Source organism: Oncorhynchus kisutch, linkage group LG17 (genome assembly GCF_002021735.2).
Source record: "Oncorhynchus kisutch isolate 150728-3 linkage group LG17, Okis_V2, whole genome shotgun sequence".
Lineage (NCBI taxonomy): Eukaryota > Metazoa > Chordata > Actinopteri > Salmoniformes > Salmonidae > Oncorhynchus > Oncorhynchus kisutch.
Window position 1 is genome coordinate 35200277 of NC_034190.2, and position 18089 is coordinate 35218365.

General features: G+C 45.1%; 1 protein-coding gene across 9 annotated transcripts; it reads right to left on the bottom strand.

Moving 5' to 3' along the window:
* Positions 1 to 1690: 1690 nt before the first annotated feature.
* On the bottom strand, positions 1691 to 18016 carry LOC109907564 (CCR4-NOT transcription complex subunit 3). 9 transcript variants are annotated; one of them, XM_020505602.2, is made up of 18 exons: positions 17856 to 18008; positions 14856 to 14922; positions 14141 to 14208; positions 13463 to 13537; positions 12992 to 13081; positions 9918 to 10046; positions 9286 to 9381; positions 7739 to 7958; positions 7233 to 7405; positions 6815 to 6871; positions 5745 to 6711; positions 5439 to 5544; positions 5204 to 5345; positions 4935 to 5031; positions 4381 to 4582; positions 4018 to 4150; positions 3688 to 3813; positions 1691 to 3416 (listed from the first exon to the last, which is right to left on the bottom strand). In XM_020505602.2, exons 2-18 carry the CDS (start codon positions 14878 to 14880, stop codon positions 3318 to 3320), a joined length of 2805 nt encoding a protein of 934 aa, XP_020361191.1. In that variant the 5' UTR covers positions 14881 to 14922; positions 17856 to 18008; the 3' UTR covers positions 1691 to 3317. The 9 variants fall into 9 exon arrangements, with proteins under 9 accessions (XP_020361191.1, XP_031649545.1, XP_020361192.1 ...); XM_031793685.1 differs by having other exon boundaries at positions 7233 to 7360; positions 7739 to 7952; positions 17856 to 18007; XM_020505603.2 differs by having other exon boundaries at positions 7739 to 7952; positions 17856 to 18006.
* Between the last annotated feature and the right edge of the window lie 73 nt (positions 18017 to 18089).

The following is an 18089-nucleotide window of genomic DNA, read 5'->3' on the forward strand; positions in this document are numbered from 1 at the left end:
ATTTACAATGACGGCCTAGGAACAGTGGGTTAACTGCCTTGCTCAGGGGCAGAACAACAGATTTCTTTTACCTTGTCAGCTTGGGGATTCAATCTAGCAACTATTTCGATTACAGGTCCAATGCTCTAAACCACGAGGCTACCTGCAGCCCCAATATGAACCGTTGAACAAATTAGCATTCAAGGATCAAATCTGGGTCACATGACGACAGCGATAACGACAAGCTCCCAGATGTGACGTGCGTGTGTGTGCGCACGTGGGAGAAAGTTAAGGCATGAGGAGCCTTTCCTCGCCATTTGCGTCACTTCCTCCATTCCATGTCTTGAGGGGCAAAAGAGAAGCATTGTCGCCATCGCTATGCGGGCCTCTCAGTAGTAGACCTGCCAGACCTCTACTCAGTCAAAACAGTGCAGGATGACTCAAAGTGTCCTCTGGCCAGGATGGAGTCAGTGTGCGTCACAAACACACACACACACTTTGACACACAGCACCTTCAGATACACAGGGCCAAGCACCTCTGGCTCCCAAACATCTCTAGGCGGTAGTCCATGACCAGGTGAAATCGTTTCATCAAGTAGCATATGCAGAGCCAGTCTACCGAGAGAGCCTCAGCAGCCATCTTGTTGTTGAACACATTAGCAACCATGTGTTGTGTTGTGCTGCGTATACCATAAGGTATGTAGAGACAGGGAGAGGAAAATGTAGGCACTCAACGGTGCAACGTAAACACAATGAAAGGGAGGGCCAGACAAAATTGTATGGTCAAAGTGGTAACATTTGACTTAAAACCAGCAGGTATGATGCGTTATGGTGCAGTTATAATGCACCATAAGCATGCATAGACCCCCCCCCCCCCCCCCCCCTATGATATAGCAGTACACATTATGTACACATTATGTGGTCACACCTTAAAAAGGACACCTCTACGACCCAATGCAATATTCATGGGTAGTTCTACCATCTGATTGAAGTGACTGGTGCATTTTGCATAACTTTGTTTACTTGAGTAGGGTACTCTATTTGACAAGAGTACTAGGTTGCTGCCTGGAATAGGTCTTCTACTGAGGTGACAATAGAAGCAGTTACCTGCTGTTCCAGACATAGGAACACGACATGCTAACGCTAGGCTCATGCACTTAACTCACACTACCTTGTAAGAACAAGCTCTTTAAACGGGGCAAACTGCAGTTGCTCCATCCGTTTTTGTACTTATCTACCCATTGCATATGAATGTAACTTATGACTCATCCGAGTTTAGTTCGGTCCTGTTCCACCAGAACCCAAAATACAAGCTTGTTTTACTCCAATGTTTGTGAACAATGTAATTGTAAACAAACATGGTCAGAACTATACGTTTGATCTCATGGCTCGTCAGTTCTGGCATCAATTGCTCTAGGAATTTGAGAGTGGCTCAATCTTTCCAGCCCCACCCCTCAGCTGTGGGGCAAAAAGTGGCGTGTAAACCACTTTGTTATAGTTTGCCCCTTAAAATATTTGCATGTGGTAAATGTAAATCCCATGTAGTATTCAGTGTACAGTACACTTAGACTATGTACGGTCCTAAAAAGGAACTGTGTTACTGTAGTAAAACTGTACTGTTATAAACAAGTAATAACGCATTATACTTGTCTGCTACCCAAAGTTAAGACCCTCAAAAAGGTTTATGAACATAATTTAAGACAAACAATACTTCTGAAAAGTAATTATTTTATTAATATTTTACAATCCTTTATTCATGGTTATGCTTCATATTTACTTAATTTTCTCAGCTCCACTTTGCAAGTGTCATGCTGTCCAGAAGACAACGACAAAACGGAAAGGATGAACGTGACAGTCTATACAACACCCTTTCAGAGGGGGAGAGATTCACATTTCACCTCTGGATGACTTCTCTTCCCTTCCGCTCACCCAATAGGTAAAGATAACATTAAAAACAGCAGGCTTGTCAGTGAATGGTGATCTGACAAGTTATTTTCTTTAAAAAAATAAAAGGGTCTCAATTTAAACGCTTTCCATCTCTGAGACGATACAGGCAAATGAAAATGACAAACTTAAGATTGCACTCCAAACATTGGAGGATACTATTTTTAAAAAGCCTTATAGAAATGAAACAAATGGCCATTAAATGGGAATAGAAAGCCTTATTGGGGCAGACAAAACAAAATTGCCCGGAGGTGTCAGTCTGATGTGTTTTTTTTTTGTACTGCTATGATGGAGCTTCTGACGCGGTATATTTCCTCACATAATGATCCATCAAACACTTCCTGAGAAAAGGAAATATCTACCTGGTGGTTGAAGTGAATTTGGAAGTGCAATCACAATTGATTTGTACATTATCATCAAAGTGACGGGAACAAAAATAATGACTTGTTATTACTAGGGCAGTCTTGTGTTTTATTGTAAAAGCCCGCCTCTGGGGTGAAAAACACCTGTAAACTTTCTCTACAGAGACACTTCAGTGCTGGTGTGGTTTCTGTTGCCGTTGACCACAGCAATATAAACGTAATGTTGTAACGTGTGACAAGAATTCATCGGTTACCATGTTGTACTACAGCAGTCTTTATGGCAGTGTGGTCAATGCTGGGTGTACCCAAGAGGCAGCTATTAGTTTAGTATTAGGGCGGGGCTGGTGACCCTGAAGAGTGTATTCATTAGGGATAAAACATGGAGTCACCCCAATAAGCACTTATTGTAGCATGGAAATGCTACCGTTTCCCCATCTAGTCTTTGGCTTGTGTACAACCCAGCAATGACCTGACTGCTGTAAAACGCTTTGGAACCACCCCAGACCCAACATCCCCCAAGGGCTCATTTGATTGGCCTTTCTCTGTGCCTTGTCACTTTTTTTTTAAACATTTTTATTTATTTATTTATTTATTTATTAATGAATTAAATTGGACTGCCATACTGCTGAGAATTAAGACGGATTTGACCAATCATCTTTGGTTGTCAATGAGTGGTAGGTGAGTTTTGAAGAAAAAAAAAAAAAAAAAACAATACAGAGTGCATTATCAACCAAACATATGAAATCATGATTTCTTATCTGCCCGAAAAAAAAGAAAAGGATCCAGTTCAGGTAAGAGATTAAAAGCTTCAATCTAAATCAAAAACGGCCTGATGGGAAAAGAGGGAGGGGTTTATCACTGTAGGGGTGTGGCGTCACAAGGCAAAGAGGGAGGAGCTCCAAATGCATTATGTTGTTCTCAGACTGGCTCAGTCTCGCGTCTGCATCCGTCCCTCTTCCCAGTGTGTTGAGTTCAATCCAGGAATGTCGACAGTAGTCCACCCTTCTTTTATTCGCCATTCTCTGCCTTATGTCACTGGAGGTCTCGGTCTTCAAGGTACCTGTACTCAAACGTGAATCCTTCCTTCTTCCGTTGTCCCCACTTCTCGTAGTCGAAGTAAATGTACGTCCCCTTTAAAAGACATTGGAAAAAGCACAGCAATGTTGGTGAAAATCCTTAATCTTTAAAATTTGACAAAAATCTTCATCTTTAAATAACGGTTATATTTCGACAGGGCATGCAACAGAAAACACAAGTAAGTGTTCATTACTGGACAAGTCAAGGTAGTCTCTTCCTGTTTCAATCAGTTTTCTTCCGTTTGGTGCCCAATGAACACGACAAAGGTTGCAATCCAAAGAGTCTGCAGTGTGTGGAGGGGGGGGGAGGGGGGGCGCGAGCTCACCTGCTCAAACTCATCTGTGATGGTCTTGGGCTCCTCGTGCCTCTGGAACCACATCATGTACTTGGTGTGGAACCGCCACGACTGCTTCTTCAAAGCCTTGGCTGCCAGATACTGGGCCTTGGTGCCCTGCGGAGAGAACACAGAAGGGAATATGCTACTTTTATGTCCACAACCATGTCCAAAACATGACACAGCCAGAAGATTGGCGGTGTGTGTCGTTACATCTTTCTCATCAAAAGTAAAACCATCAAAAATAATCAGCATCTCAGTCACACAGTAAAGCTTGGTTTTGTCACATGTGTACACACACACACACACACACACACACACCTCTAGGTAGTAGAATATGAAGAACAGTGTCTCCGTGGACAGTCTCTGGTAGAACTCCACAGAGTCGGAGTGGGGGGGTGGCACCTGGTGGTGGAAAGGCAGGGTGGGACACGGGTTCCTCATCAGGTACTGCCTGGAGGACCAAAACAATCACAATAGGGGATTAAATACATGCCTTTAGTCTCCAAAGCAACAGTGCAGAGAAGTGATACAGATATCCCCCAAAATGTAAGCCTGTGGTGAATCTCAAAAGTATTTTCCTTGAGTACTCATGTCCTCTCCAAAATGTGAGGGGGAAGCAAGTAGACATGAGATTCAACCCTGGAGAATCTTTGTGGCTTCAGATTGCCTCCATGTTCGTACCTGATCCGCTCTGAGTCGGAGGGGTGGGGCATGTGCGTCCAGGCCGACTCCTGCATGGCCTGCTGGTACAGCTGGTCTTTGGACAGGGGTACGGGCCCCAGCGGGCACACACCCAGCGATGGGGGGATGCTGACCTCCGAGAGCGAGGGCTGCTGCGGGGCCGAGGGAGGCCCTGGAGGCGCTGTAGTGCTGGGGAAAATGTCTGAAGCCACAGAGAGAGAAAAGAGAATTTGGAGAAAAAAAAGGAGTCTGGTCTGAAGGCACCCCCCCCCAAAAAAAGTTGTTTTACTGTTACATAGGTGCAGTGAAATGTGTTGTTTTACAGGGTCAGCCGTAGTAGGAGCCCCTGGAACCAAATTGCTCAAGGGAAGAAAGATTTTTCACCTTGTCGGCTCGGGTATTTGAACCAGCGACCTTTCGGTTACTGGCCCAACGCTCTAACCACTAGGCTACCTGCCGCCCAGTAACAATACCATAAATAATTGAAAGGTGTTAAGAAAGTCTCCCAGTCAGCAACACTTGAAACACTACATGATGTCCAGTTGGTTGCTCACCTGTGGTGAGGTGCAGAGGGGGCAACTCTCCCTCCATTGCTGAGCCCAGTGCCGCTTGTTCGGCCATGGACTTCACAGTGCTCAGAGGCTCCTGGGGCTGAAAGTGCGAAAGGGGTTAAACCAACTGGGTGAGAGATCAGGAAATCTGACATCGGGTGAGTCCCAAGAAGTCCTCCCCGTTATGGCTCAGGTTAGTATTTGGGGTTGATCCTAGATCAATGTCTACGGCCAGGGTCATTTTGTTACACGAAGCTCCTTGTGTTTCTCACCTTCATGCTTTCAGAGGCCTGTGTGTAGGAGAGCGGCCCGTTGAGCATACTGCTGCCTGAAGGTTTACTCTCAATGTAGGATGGCGAGGGAGTGCTGGTGGGTAGGGTCATGGACCCTAAAAGGCTGGGGCCACTGTCTTTACTGGGTGGGTAAGAGTTTGAATAAATTATGACCATACAGTGAGATTCACAATACAAGATACCATAGGACTTCAAAAAAGTATAATTTACTCACAGCTGATTGGTGGTGGAGATCAAAGACGAGGGTTGGCTGCTTTGTAATTGGTTGGCAATGTTGAGGGCAGAATCTGGTGTGCTGTCTGCTACTACAGCACTGTAACCTGGGACAGAGGAGATTGTAAACCTCCCTCTCAAACTAAAACAGAACTCTGACAATACTGTACATAGGCGATATTCATTTGGTTTGGTACAACCCAATTCTGGGTTGAACAACTACTATAAACAAACAATTCACAAAAAAATGCCATGGATGGATATAACCGAGCAACAACAATATAAGCGAATGGTAATTCAAGCTTACTAGTGCTACCATTCTGCTTCTGTCCACTGGGTGGCCTTGCGATTGCCGCGTTTCCTCCTCCGATGCCCAAGCTGTTACTTGGCGCCCCTGATCCAGAGTTCCCTCCAATGCTTCCTATAGCTCCCAGGCTGCTTCCAGGGGCCAGGCCCCCTCCTATGGGACTGGGGGACACCAGTGGAGGGCCCTGAACTGTCGACTGTCCTGAGCCAAGGCCTAGGATCCCACCACTGACACCAACTGCACCGGGCACAGAGCCCAAAAGGCCCGTGGACCTGTCGCTGAGTCCGCTCACCGGTCCCACTGCGCTGGAGTTAGTGCTGCTAGTGCTCAGGCTGCTGATTTTCCCTGCAAGGGGGCTTCCTATGGTCCCGGAGCCTGCTGCTGCCATGGCGTAGGGGGCCGAAGTGGAGCCCGCCAGGAGTCCGGCCATGGTGTTTAAGGACGCCGGCATCCCTGACAGGCCAAGGCCTGACATCTGGCTGACAGCCGGTGACCCACTCATGCCGCCTTTACCAAGGCCCAAGCCCAACCCGAGCCCCAAGGTGGAGCCCGGAGAGGGCCTTGACGGAGCCTGCGGCTGGGTGTTGGGTGTGAGGGCTGTGCTAGAGATGGCGGGCGAGGAGGCGGAGGGGCTGGGGAGAAGGATGTTGTTTGAGGGGCTGGAGGAGGCGTTGGAGGAGAGGATTGAGTTTCTGGCCTGCTGCGTTTGGTGATGCTGCTGAAGTTGCTGCTGGGTAGCGTCGCTGTAGCTGCCAGAGTTGGAGAGGAGACCCCCCATGTTGCCCAGAAGGCTGTTGTTGTTGCCCCCAGCGTTGGCCTGGCCACCTCCGGCGATGGTCACCATAGAGACCAGCGAGGAAGAGGCTGCTCCCGAGGAGGCGCCAGAGGCAGATGACGAAGAGGAGGACGAGGAGGATGAGGACGATGAAGACAACGACGAAGAGGGGTTGCCATTCTTGACAGGTGACTGAAATGGAATAAAATACATACTTCAAAACCACTTCTGGTGCAGCACAGCAACAAAAGAAAAGCGACTCAGACAGCACGGTTTACTTTGCAATGCATCTTACCTGACTGATTTCACTGTCTGTCGAACGTCCCCTTTTCTTGTCATCTTCAGAGTTCTCCTGGAGAAAAACCCCCCCCCAAAAGATCTCCCAATCAGCACCGAGCCATGACCACCGGTTCTAATTCAACGCAAAACATGTTTTGTACCTAAATTAAATCAAGTGCTGTTCATATTGAGGCTCAATACAAACTTCATAATCTGCTCGCTTTCATCCTTGTTTCTCTAAACCCTCTCTGATCTGAGAGCGAGGGACCACGGAGCACCCACTCCAACCCAAGAACAAGTCAACATTCACAACACCTAATTACTATCCTCTAACAGTACAGCATGAGAGTGGGCGGTTCTAAAGAATGGGCGAGCAAGTAGGGGACACAACGGAGACTGAGGTGAGAAGTAGACAGAACCAGGGGTTTCCTCACCGTAGTGTACGTGGCGGGAATGGGCGAGGAGGAAGTGGTGGAGGTAGGCGTGCCGCTGGAGATCTGATGGAAGAGATCGTCGTCCAGGAGCGATTGGCCCGGCGGGGACGTGGCCACCAGCGACCCGGCTAGAGACACAAGAGATGGATGGGGGGAGACAGAGGGAGAGGTAGCTACATAAAAACAAAAGTCGCAGAAGGAAAAACATTAAGTGGGCAGTTATACAGAGACAACAGGTACAGAAATGATGGAACGTACAGTATTGCAATAACCAAGCCATCGTAAATTATACACACATGGAGTCTAAGATATGCAGTACACACGCACACTCAGGAATAGTCACATACATGGAATAGTGATGTCTTGACACAGTATCGGTACTCTTTCCATGGCTTTTGCCATGGAAATACTCTATGGTCCTTTAACGGCTATAGGTAAAATAGCGTGTGCTATAGATTTGCGTGATACTGAGTGTCGCGACAACACCACCGCGAAGTAGCACTTACGGAGCTCCTCCAGATCCAGGTCGTCGTAGAGGAACTCGTTCTCCTCGAAGTCGGGGTCCTGCGACGAGTCCATGTAGTACTCCACGTCGTCCTTGATCTTGCGGATGGAGTCCACCGGCAAGGTGTCGTTGTCCAGCATGCGCAGGATGGTCTCCAGCATCCGGATGTGGTACCGGTGTTTCTCGATGAAGCGCTTCAGCTCTTCGATGCGGTCCTGTTTCTATAGCAGAGATGCATGTGTAAGTTGATGCCTCAAACTCAGTTGTACGCATTCAGCGCAGAATGTGCTATATGCATGTGTGGAGGCATGGAAGTGGAAAACAGATGGTACCTACTTTACATTAGGTGCATTGGGTAATGCAGCGTGCCGAGAAAATAAGAGACATATATAGGATGAGAGATGAATTTAGAGTTAGAATGGCATCATCTAACGAGAAATTACTTTCGTATGGAAGAAAACAGAGAGAGAGGGAGAGATGGAGGGGAAGATATGGAGGAGAAGATGCACTATAGACACACAAAAGTATGTGGACACCCCTTCAAATGAGTGGAGGGGGGCTATTTCAGCCACACCTGTTGCTGACAGGTGTAGAACATTGAGCACAAAGCCATGCAATCTTCAAAGACAAACGTTGGCAGTAGAATGGCCTTACCGAAGAACTCTGTGACTTTCAATATGGCACCGTCATGAGACGCCACCTTTCCAACAAGTCAGTACGTCAAATTTCTGCCCTGCTAGAGCTGCCCCGGTCAACTATAAGTGCTGTTATTGTGAAGCGGAAACGCCTAGGAGCAACAACGAGTCAGCAGCTAAGTGGTAGGCAACACAAGCTCACAGAACGGGATTGCCAATGCCAAGCGTCGGCTGGAGTGGTGTAAAACTCGCAGCAATTGGACTCTGGAGCAGTAGAAACGTGTTCTCTAGAGTGATACTTCACCATCTGGCAGTCCGACGACAAATCTAGTTTTGCCAGGAGAATACTACCTGCCCCAATGCATAGTGCCAACTGTAAAGTTTAGTGGTGGAGGAACAATAGTCTGGGCTCTTTTCGTGGTTCGGGCTAGGCCCTTAGTTCTAGTGAAGTTGAATCTTAACGCTACAGCATACAATGACATTCTAGCCAATTCTGTGCTTCCAACTTTGTGAAAGGCTTTTTCCTGTTTCAGCATGACGATGCCCCTATGCACAAAGCGAGGTCCCATACAGAAATGGTTTGTCGAGATCGGTGTGGAAAAACTTGACTGGCCTGCAGAGCCTTGACCTCAACCCCATTTAACACCTTTGGGATGAATTGGAACGCCGACTGCGAGCCAGGCCTAATCGCCCAAAATCAGTTCCTGACCTCACTAATGCTGTTGTGGTCCCTGCAGCTAAATGTTCCAACATCTAGTGGAAAGCTTTCCCAGAAGAGTGGAGGCTGTCATAGCAGCAAAGGGGGGACCAACTCTATATTAATGCCCATGATTTGGCAATGTGATGTTTGACGAGCAGGTGTCCACATACTTTTGGTCATGTAGTGTAGATAACATATGCTGCGACTACTGACCTCTTTGTCTCCCTTCTTCTTTCGAGTCTGGACTGAGAGGGACTCCACTTCGCTCTCAAACTGATCCACCTGCATGTTCAGAGTGTCTATCGTATTCTGATGGACGACAGGCGTGACGTCATTCAAATTATTTAAACATGATCACACCAGAACCAGTCGTTAAGCAGTGTGGTCTATGCAAACACTTCAAAAAACACCAAAACCTAATTCATAAGTGAAACTATTAGGGCTGGGACGATACCACTACCGTGGCAAGGAAACAAAACACAAAGCGGATTTAAGTTCTTTAGGGAAACAGACATTTCCCAAGCTAAAAGCACACTATTTTACATACAGCAAGTTTTAAAGGACTAAAGAGTTTGGTCTGCTTGGTGTTTTCATTTTTGCCATGGAGAAAATATTAGAATACTGGTACCGTCCTGGCCCTAGAAATTACGCAGTAAAGCAAATTCAGATTTGGACATTTAACAAGTCTTATGTACTTTGAAATCCAAGTGCACTGCAATGAATAGGCATAGATTGCATGATGAAATCCAAGTCATTAATGTCATTTCATCAGAACATATTAATGCCAATAGAATTGAGCTCATGTTTTGTGAAACAAAAGGTTTTCAATCAAAAGTAGTGCTCACCGTTAGCCAATTGCCGACCTCCTCCTTCTCCCTTTGGGCCGGGTCCACCTTCTGTGCCAGGCCCAGCCCCTCCTTCGAGTAAGCCTTTGTCTTGGTCTCTCGTTCCACGATCTTGAACCGCTCCATTTGCTAAAGGGGGCGATAGCAGGAAATGGTTTATAAATCACTACAGGTGATAAGTTCTCTTTGAGAATCCATTAGCTGACCACATGCTAGCTATGCCAGAGATAAAAAATAAAAAAAACTTTTGGCTTGTGAAAGCAGACGTTTCCAACTGCTCACATCAAAGCATTGGACTAGTCGGCGAGCAAAATAAGGTCATGTTAGGGCATACCGTAGCAAAACTTTTTGAAATGCTATTCAGCGGACACCCAAAGGAAGCATTTTTTTTTTTTTTTTTTTTGGGGGGGGGGGGGGGGGGGGAGTTCAGATAATACCTTGCCGTTTCAGACCTACTGAACATGTGCCTGCTGGGCACTGTGGGTGGAGATTAACACTGAGTCCTCAACAATTAAAGCCATCCTCCAATAGAATGGTTCAGAGTGACTGCAGCAGGTGTACAGATCTCCCAATTAGACCAGTGATTACTAAATTTTGACACCTGTGTGCTTCCTTGACCAGTAATGCTGGATATTCTCCACTAGGTGTTCTCAGAAGAGACTCAATCCACAACCTCTGACTTCCACAAGCAGAGTTCGGTGCAGAATTTGTATGACGTTTTGGCTAAGGAGAATGCTTGGAGGCGCGTAAACCCAGCCTAACACAGAAACATTGCTTCAATGCATTTCCCTAGAAGTCAGCAGCCCCAGTAAGTGTAGTAATATGCGTCATCCACACAAGAGCATGCCAGCAGCACCTTTGTATATAAGATTGATAGCCCCCCTGTGTTAATCTGTTAACAGTATAACGAGAAGCTAAATTAAAACACTGGCATGAAGCCTGTGAATGCTTAGCAGAGCGGTGACTATTTGCTAAATGTTATTCATGTGGCTAACTGTTCTCCTGAGGGGGGCCTGGCTGTGGATGGAATCTCCGCCTGGTTATTTAATCCACCTCAGCTCTAGAGTTGACTGACGAAGCCTTCATATAGATCAGGGTAGGGCTCTGTGGAAATGGAACCTGACGGGGACATTCTAAATAGTACACCATTGTCATTTGGGACCGAGACAAAGGGGGCAAACTGCCTGCCTTGAACAGGTGTCACCCCATTACAGTAAGTGGGGTGGGGTGGGGTGGCACATTATGCTTAGAGGCATTTCCATCAAAGGACCAATGAGCGCCAACATGTGAAATTCATAGCAGGGTTGGAGTCAATTCCATTTCATTTGCAGTCAATTCAGGAATAACACTGATTCCAGTTCTCTTCAATTAGGAACATTTCTACCTAGAATTCTAATTAGATTGACCCCAACCCTGCATAACAGCATGTCAAATGAAAGCCAAGAGTCTATATTTTTGTTTGGGAGAAATTGTTTACCATCTGTAAGTTTAAGAAATGTTACCAAATACTAATTTCTTAAAGATATTTTCACGAGTGAAGATAAAGTTCACAGAAGTAACCTTTAATGGTAGACCTACCAATTTTTGTATAGTAATTTTTACTGATATCCCTTTTGTTTATGAATTAAGTGATTAAAACTCATAATTCTGTTACTAAATTGGTAACGGAATTAACCCCCCAAAAATCTTAAAAGACTTTAACCAGCATCCTCACCCACTGAGCAATCAGCCAATAACGGAACGTCTAAAAAGTAGTTGAAATTTGATCAATCCACCCTGGCCTTGATGTTAAAGTCTACAGAACAGACTGGACCAAATCTGAACCCATCATAGACTTACGTTTAACAAGGTTGGACAGTACAGTAAAATGCAGTAAAGAGAAGTAGCCTGCAGTGTATTGTACTGTACTGAATTCCGCTCTATTGTGCTGTCCAAACTTGTAAAAGATGAAGAGAATGACATTCATATCTATAATTATGCATTTCTGTGTAGTACAAGGACCCATGATGTGATTCAGTTACCACGGGTGTAAAGCCACTTCACTTACTGTAGTTCAATGGCATAGCTGACACCCCATTCTTTTTGCAGACATCTTTGAATCTTAATTCAGAGCAGGTATTTTAAGAGATTTTTCAGTGGAAATTGTTCAAAGTAGTCCTTGTGCATAGAGGTGTATGGTTTGTTAAACTTGGATATCAATGTTTTTTGTTTGGCATACATTTTAAAGGGGGGGTGGTGTAAATCTGTTACTGTGGAATTGCCATCGGCTAAACAAAGTGTCACCGGTGCGAAATGCAGATGATTAAAGATCTGCAGTAGACTCAATATAAACCAGGGGACGGCAACAGGCGGCCAGTGGGCCTAGACCGTCCCGCAAATGATTTTATTTGGCCCTCCAAAGTAAAACGGTTTTTTTTTCGGGGGGGGGGGGGGGGGAGTCTGTTCCCAAGTATTCACACAAAATACTTTTTTTTTTATGTGACCGTGCCTCAATGTAATCAAGTATGAAATTGTTATTTTCAAATCGAATCTTTTGGGGCTTAGTTGTGGTCAATTTGCAGTGTACAAATTCTAGTAATTATGTTCCTAACCACCCGCTCTGACATAAATCACCCCTCGCGCCTGAATCTAGTTGCCTTCCTCTGATAAACCTTACTGCTAACAGAGATCTAGTATTCACAATGAACATGGCTTTGAATACACACACAAAGGTAATATTATCAAAAGTCACCATTGTTTGTCAGTTTGTATTGGCTGATCACCACAATACAAAGGTCACATCAAGAGTCCTGATACAAGTGTCCTTTTCAACACCATCACATGTATATTTTTTTGCCTTAGTAGCACCACATTTCAGGTCAACCAAAACCTCAGATGCTCACACACTTCGATACAAGACCCTAGATCCAGAGGTTAAGATGACACATCTCATTGTGTTAGCAGGTGCGGTCATTGAAGCATGTCTGAATAACCTCATCAATGCATTGTGGTTTGGTAGGCCGTGCTAAGCACAGGTGTTTATACCAAGGGTTTCCACAGTATGCGGCTAATGAACATGTGTTCCACACACTCACCGTCTCAATGAGTTTGCGATTCTCCACTAGCTGCCTTTTGTCTTTGATCTCGTTGGAGGCCACCCACGTCTTGATTTGGTCTCGAAGACGCTGGGGGGGGGGGAACAGAGCGGGAGAGAAAGAGACATAAGTTATCTTAGTGAAAGCATGCTGTGGCTTGCCCTGTGAGATCAAGTATGGTTGACACGCACGCACATAAGTTTGGTCCACATGGACACGTTCAGAAACAAAAACACAAAGTGGACACCCAGATGCTTTCGCTTGGTTTTAAGGAGAGCTGACCCTCATCAGATGTAATCAACACATGCATGTCTGCACGCACCCACGTGTGTGCACACACACACACACCTGTGGGCATCCTAAACCATATAACACTAGTAAACATTGTTTTGACATTTGAGGAACATCCCAAAACCCATGTGTCCTCAAGCCACATAACAGTTGAGAACTCTAGCGTTGTCTGTGTCCCACCTGTAGTTTTTTAATCTCTTTCTTGAGGTCGGCTTCATACTTCTCCTTCTGGTTAGCATTGGCTGCATTGTGAAGCTGTGGTTTGGAGGGGCACAGTCACACAGAGTACACTCAGACAAAACAGTATCTCTTCCCAAACATATTTCATATCAAGTCTTTGTAAACAATGTAGCCTATAGCTTCACAATATGTCTAAAACTAGCGTGGCAAATTCAATCCCTTGGAGTGTCGAGCCTAGCATCCATAGCTTAGCCCTCTGTCTATACATTTTAGTGACTAGTCTACATTCCCTTCCAGTCCCATCATCCCTCAACTTTACACCAATTCAAGTGGCGGGGTTTTGCCACTGGGCCGAAACACCCGACTCAGGAGTGTGGCGTTAAAACGTGTTCTTCTTTGCTCTACACAATAACAAACTGTTACTTCTCTGTCCCCGCGGCCCGTGAATAATGTCTACAACCCTACCAAACGAGGTGTGATGCAGTATTTAAGACCCTGAATATACAATGGATGTTAAACGTTGAATAATTTGGTGGACCTTCGTACGGTCAGCGCAAAACATTCCAACAAGCAAAGTGCCCGGGGAGGTAGAGCTCAACTTCCATATCTGTGCCCAAGTTAGCACACATTTTCAGATCAACACACAAATATTCTTTCAAAATGAGATATGGCTGTTACCTTTTGCCAAATGTCTTCAAACTGTTCCACGCCTTCCGTAACTTTTTTCAAACATCGATCTATTTCACCTGGGGAAGGGCATAGAATAACAGGGAGGTTTGGGAAAGAGAGCCACGGCTTCAAAAGAAGAAGAAACCCTTCACGACGCATCACGTCAGGATGAATAATGTAAAGTCCAAAATGCGAAGCTCTCCCATCTCCCCATAAAGCAACGCCGCTTTTACAACTGTGGCTGGCGGGCTCATCAATGATAGATGCAGTAAAAGCTACATGTGTCACCCCAAACCTGGTTAAAAATGCAGTGCCACAGGCACTGGCCACGGTAGTCTTCATTTAAAGAAGGTTGTCTTCGCAGAGTAAGACTGACTTTGGCCTTGCGCAGCCTTGCTCCTAAACGTTGCTTCTGGCTTCTTATTTTTGGCGTCACAACCCTTTTCAGTAATACAGTGCAGCACTTTTCTTACTGCGATCACATCCGCGCAGGACAATTTGATCACAGTAAGCAGAGTGCACTATACTGCGTTGTAGAGTGACAGGTTTAGAATGAAGAGGTAAATCTCTACCTGAATGGATAGAGATTAAAAGTGACATTTAATTTGTTGGCTAGACTTGCTTCATAGAGAGAACATGCATGCAGGGAGGGAATGTAGTGATGGACTGGGTGGTGGGTGATTGGCAGGTGGTACCATTCTGATCGACCATTTGGTAACCTCACCTTGAAGTTTCCTTTTATCAGCCATGACTGTTGACTAGGATGCTTTCTTCATGCCTTACTTCTTTCACTGTAGAGAAAAAGAAGTCTTACGGTGTGATTACAGTCATCTCTGGCAACCCTTTTACACTACATTACTTTTTCATAGCATGTTAACTCGGCAGTGAAGTTAGCAGTGTGAAATCCTGGGTCGTATTCGTTAGGGCACAGGCACACCACAGTGAAACGTTTAGCAACAGAAAATTAAAAAGAGCGTTTGTTATTGGACAAGTTCAGGTAGACCTGCCTGTTTCGATCCGCTTTCTACCGTTTGCTGCCTAATGAATACGACCCAGCTTTCCACCTGGGGAGAATGTTTCTCACGTCTCAATGTGATGAAGATGTATAGTGAGAGCATGCACGGCGCAGGTACATGGTTTTCACATTAGGCTACCGCTTCAAAACAGCCAGCATGCAGAACAAAGTTTTGATAACTCAGATTAATTTCTAATGGTACAGTATTTGACTTTCAACTCAAGTTAAATACATTAAAAAGCATTTTGAATGAGACACTCTCTGATGTACACCCTGGGGGCATCACCATTACATTGTATCAAAGTGTAGTTATTAAGGATTAGTAGATAGACCATAGTTGACAGTCTGACTTGTTGACATCTTACACATTGTCATCTCCTGGTTGAATGGTGCATGTAATTGGGTTTAGACATGGGTCCTTTAACAAGGCATTTCTGACCATTCCAAGAAAGGGAAAATGACTTTGAGGGGGGCCTCACAGAAACATATACTGAACAAAAATATAAAACGCAATGTGAAGTATTGGTCCCATGTTTCATGAGCTGAAATAAAAGACCTCAAATGTTCCTTACGCAAAAAAATATTAGTTCTCTCAAATGTTCCATCCCTGTTAGTGAGCATTTCTCACTGCCAAGATAATCCATTCACCTGAGAGGTGTGGCATATCAAGAAGCTGATTAAACAGCATGATCATTACACAGGTGCAGCTTGTGCTGGGGACAATAAAAGGCCACTCTAAAATGTGCAGTTTTGTCACACAACACAATGCCACAGATGTCACAAGATTTAGGGGAGCGCGCAATTGGCCATGCTGACTGCAGGAATGTAAACCAGAGTTGTTGCCGGATAATTTAATGTTAATTTCTCTACCATGAGCCACCTCCGTCATTTTAGAGAATTTGTCAGTACGCTCCAAACGACCTCACAACCACACCAGCCCAGGACCTCCACATCCGGCTTCTTCGCCTGCGGTACGGTCTGAGACCAGCCAACTGATGAAACTGTGGGTTTGCACAACTGAAGAATTTCTGTACAAACTTTCAGAACCTGTCAGGGAAGTTCATCTGCATGCTCGTCATCCTCACCAGGGTCTTGACCTGACTGCAGTTTGGCGTTGTAACAGACTTCAATGGGCAAATGCTCACCTTCAATGGCCACTGGCACGCTGGAGAAGTGTGCTCTTCACAGATGAATCCCAGTTTCAACTTTACTTGGTAGATGGCAGACAGCGTGTATGGTGTCGTGTGGGCGAGCAGTTTGCTGATGTCAACGTTTTGAACAGAGTGCCACATGGTGGGTGGAGGTGGGGTTATGGTATGGTGCAGGCATAAGCTACGGACTATGGGATGGCATAAGCTACGGACAACAAACACAATTGCATTTTATCAATGGCAATTTGAATGCACAGAGATACTGTGAGATCCTGCTGCCCATTGTTGTGCCATTCATCTGCCACCATCACCTCATGTTTCAGCATGATAATGCACAGCCCCATATAGCAAGGATCTGTACACAATTCCCGGAAGCTGAAAATGTCCCAGTACTTCCATGGCCTGCATAATCACCAGCCATGTCACCCATTGAGCATGTTTAGGATGTTCTGGATCAACGTATGACAGCGTGTTCCAGTTCCCACCAATATCTTCACACAGCCATTGAAGAGAAGTGGGACAACATTCCACAGGCCACTATCAACAGCCTGATCAACTCTATCCGAAGGAGATGTGTCTCTGCATGAGACATGGTGGTCACACCAGATACTGACTAGTTTTTATGATTGATGCCCCTACCTTTTTCTTTTAAGGTATGTGACCAAAAGATGCATATCTGTATTCCCAGTAATGTGAAATCCATAGATTAGGGCCTAATGAATTGATTTCAATTGACTGATTCCCTTGAAATTTGTGCATGTTGCGTTTATATTTTTGTTCAGTGTATGTGTTTTATTGTACAGTACAAGCCTCGTTTTGAATGTGTCTGTCAATCGATACCATAACACAAGAGTAAATATCACAAGTGGCAGTAGATTGCAGCTAACCGATTTAGCTAGCCTAGCTACATGAATTGTAGCCACTGAGTGGCGTCTGGATACTTTGACATTCAGACAGTGCACGTGAGTTCAAAGATGTAATGCGCGAGGGAGGTTACTTTGCTGAGCATCACTTGCTACTTGTTTTACGACAATGTTAAACGTCCACGCAGGTCGGCGCAACTACGGTTCGATAAGGCAATTTTACCATCACTTCAGCCAGTGAGGTGAGGCTGTATTTGAAGTACATTCGCCAAAATCTTACCCACACTAGACTTTCTTAATTAACAGATCTAGCAAGTGAGCTAGGCTAGTCTCCACATCTGGCTTGGGGGGCAACGATCGCTTATTTAAGAACGTGAGCATTAAATAAACACATGTTTACAAGCAACATAGATTACTTTATAAGCTGTTTCTATTTGTCAGAGATAAGCAAACAAGTAGACCACTTCAACACCTGAGTAACAAGAACTTGTCGGCTACAAAATTGCCGTGCATTATTGCAAAGCTTGAATTTCCTTGGAAAACATATCAGCCGAACCCATGTCAATTTGTCTCTGTAGCGGATATGATAGTCAGCTAATGGAGAACCACCGGCTAAGCTATTAGTGTAAGACAAATTGGAGGGGAGAAAAAAATGGCACATAAACTAGTTCTGTTTTAGTGTACGATTCATTTACCTGGATTTTCCGATTAAGCTTTTCTTTTATTAGTTGACCCCACTCTTTTAAATCGTATTTTCCCAAGTCCTCACGCTATTTTTCTAAATTGTATTAATTATTTTCGCCAAACAATCACTCCGCACATCCAAGATGGCTACCAGGAACACCTCCTTCGCTGTTGCCCTGATGGACTGGAGGCCCGCCTCCCTTGCAAGCGATTGGATCTTCATCCTCATTTTTGCCTTCCACTGG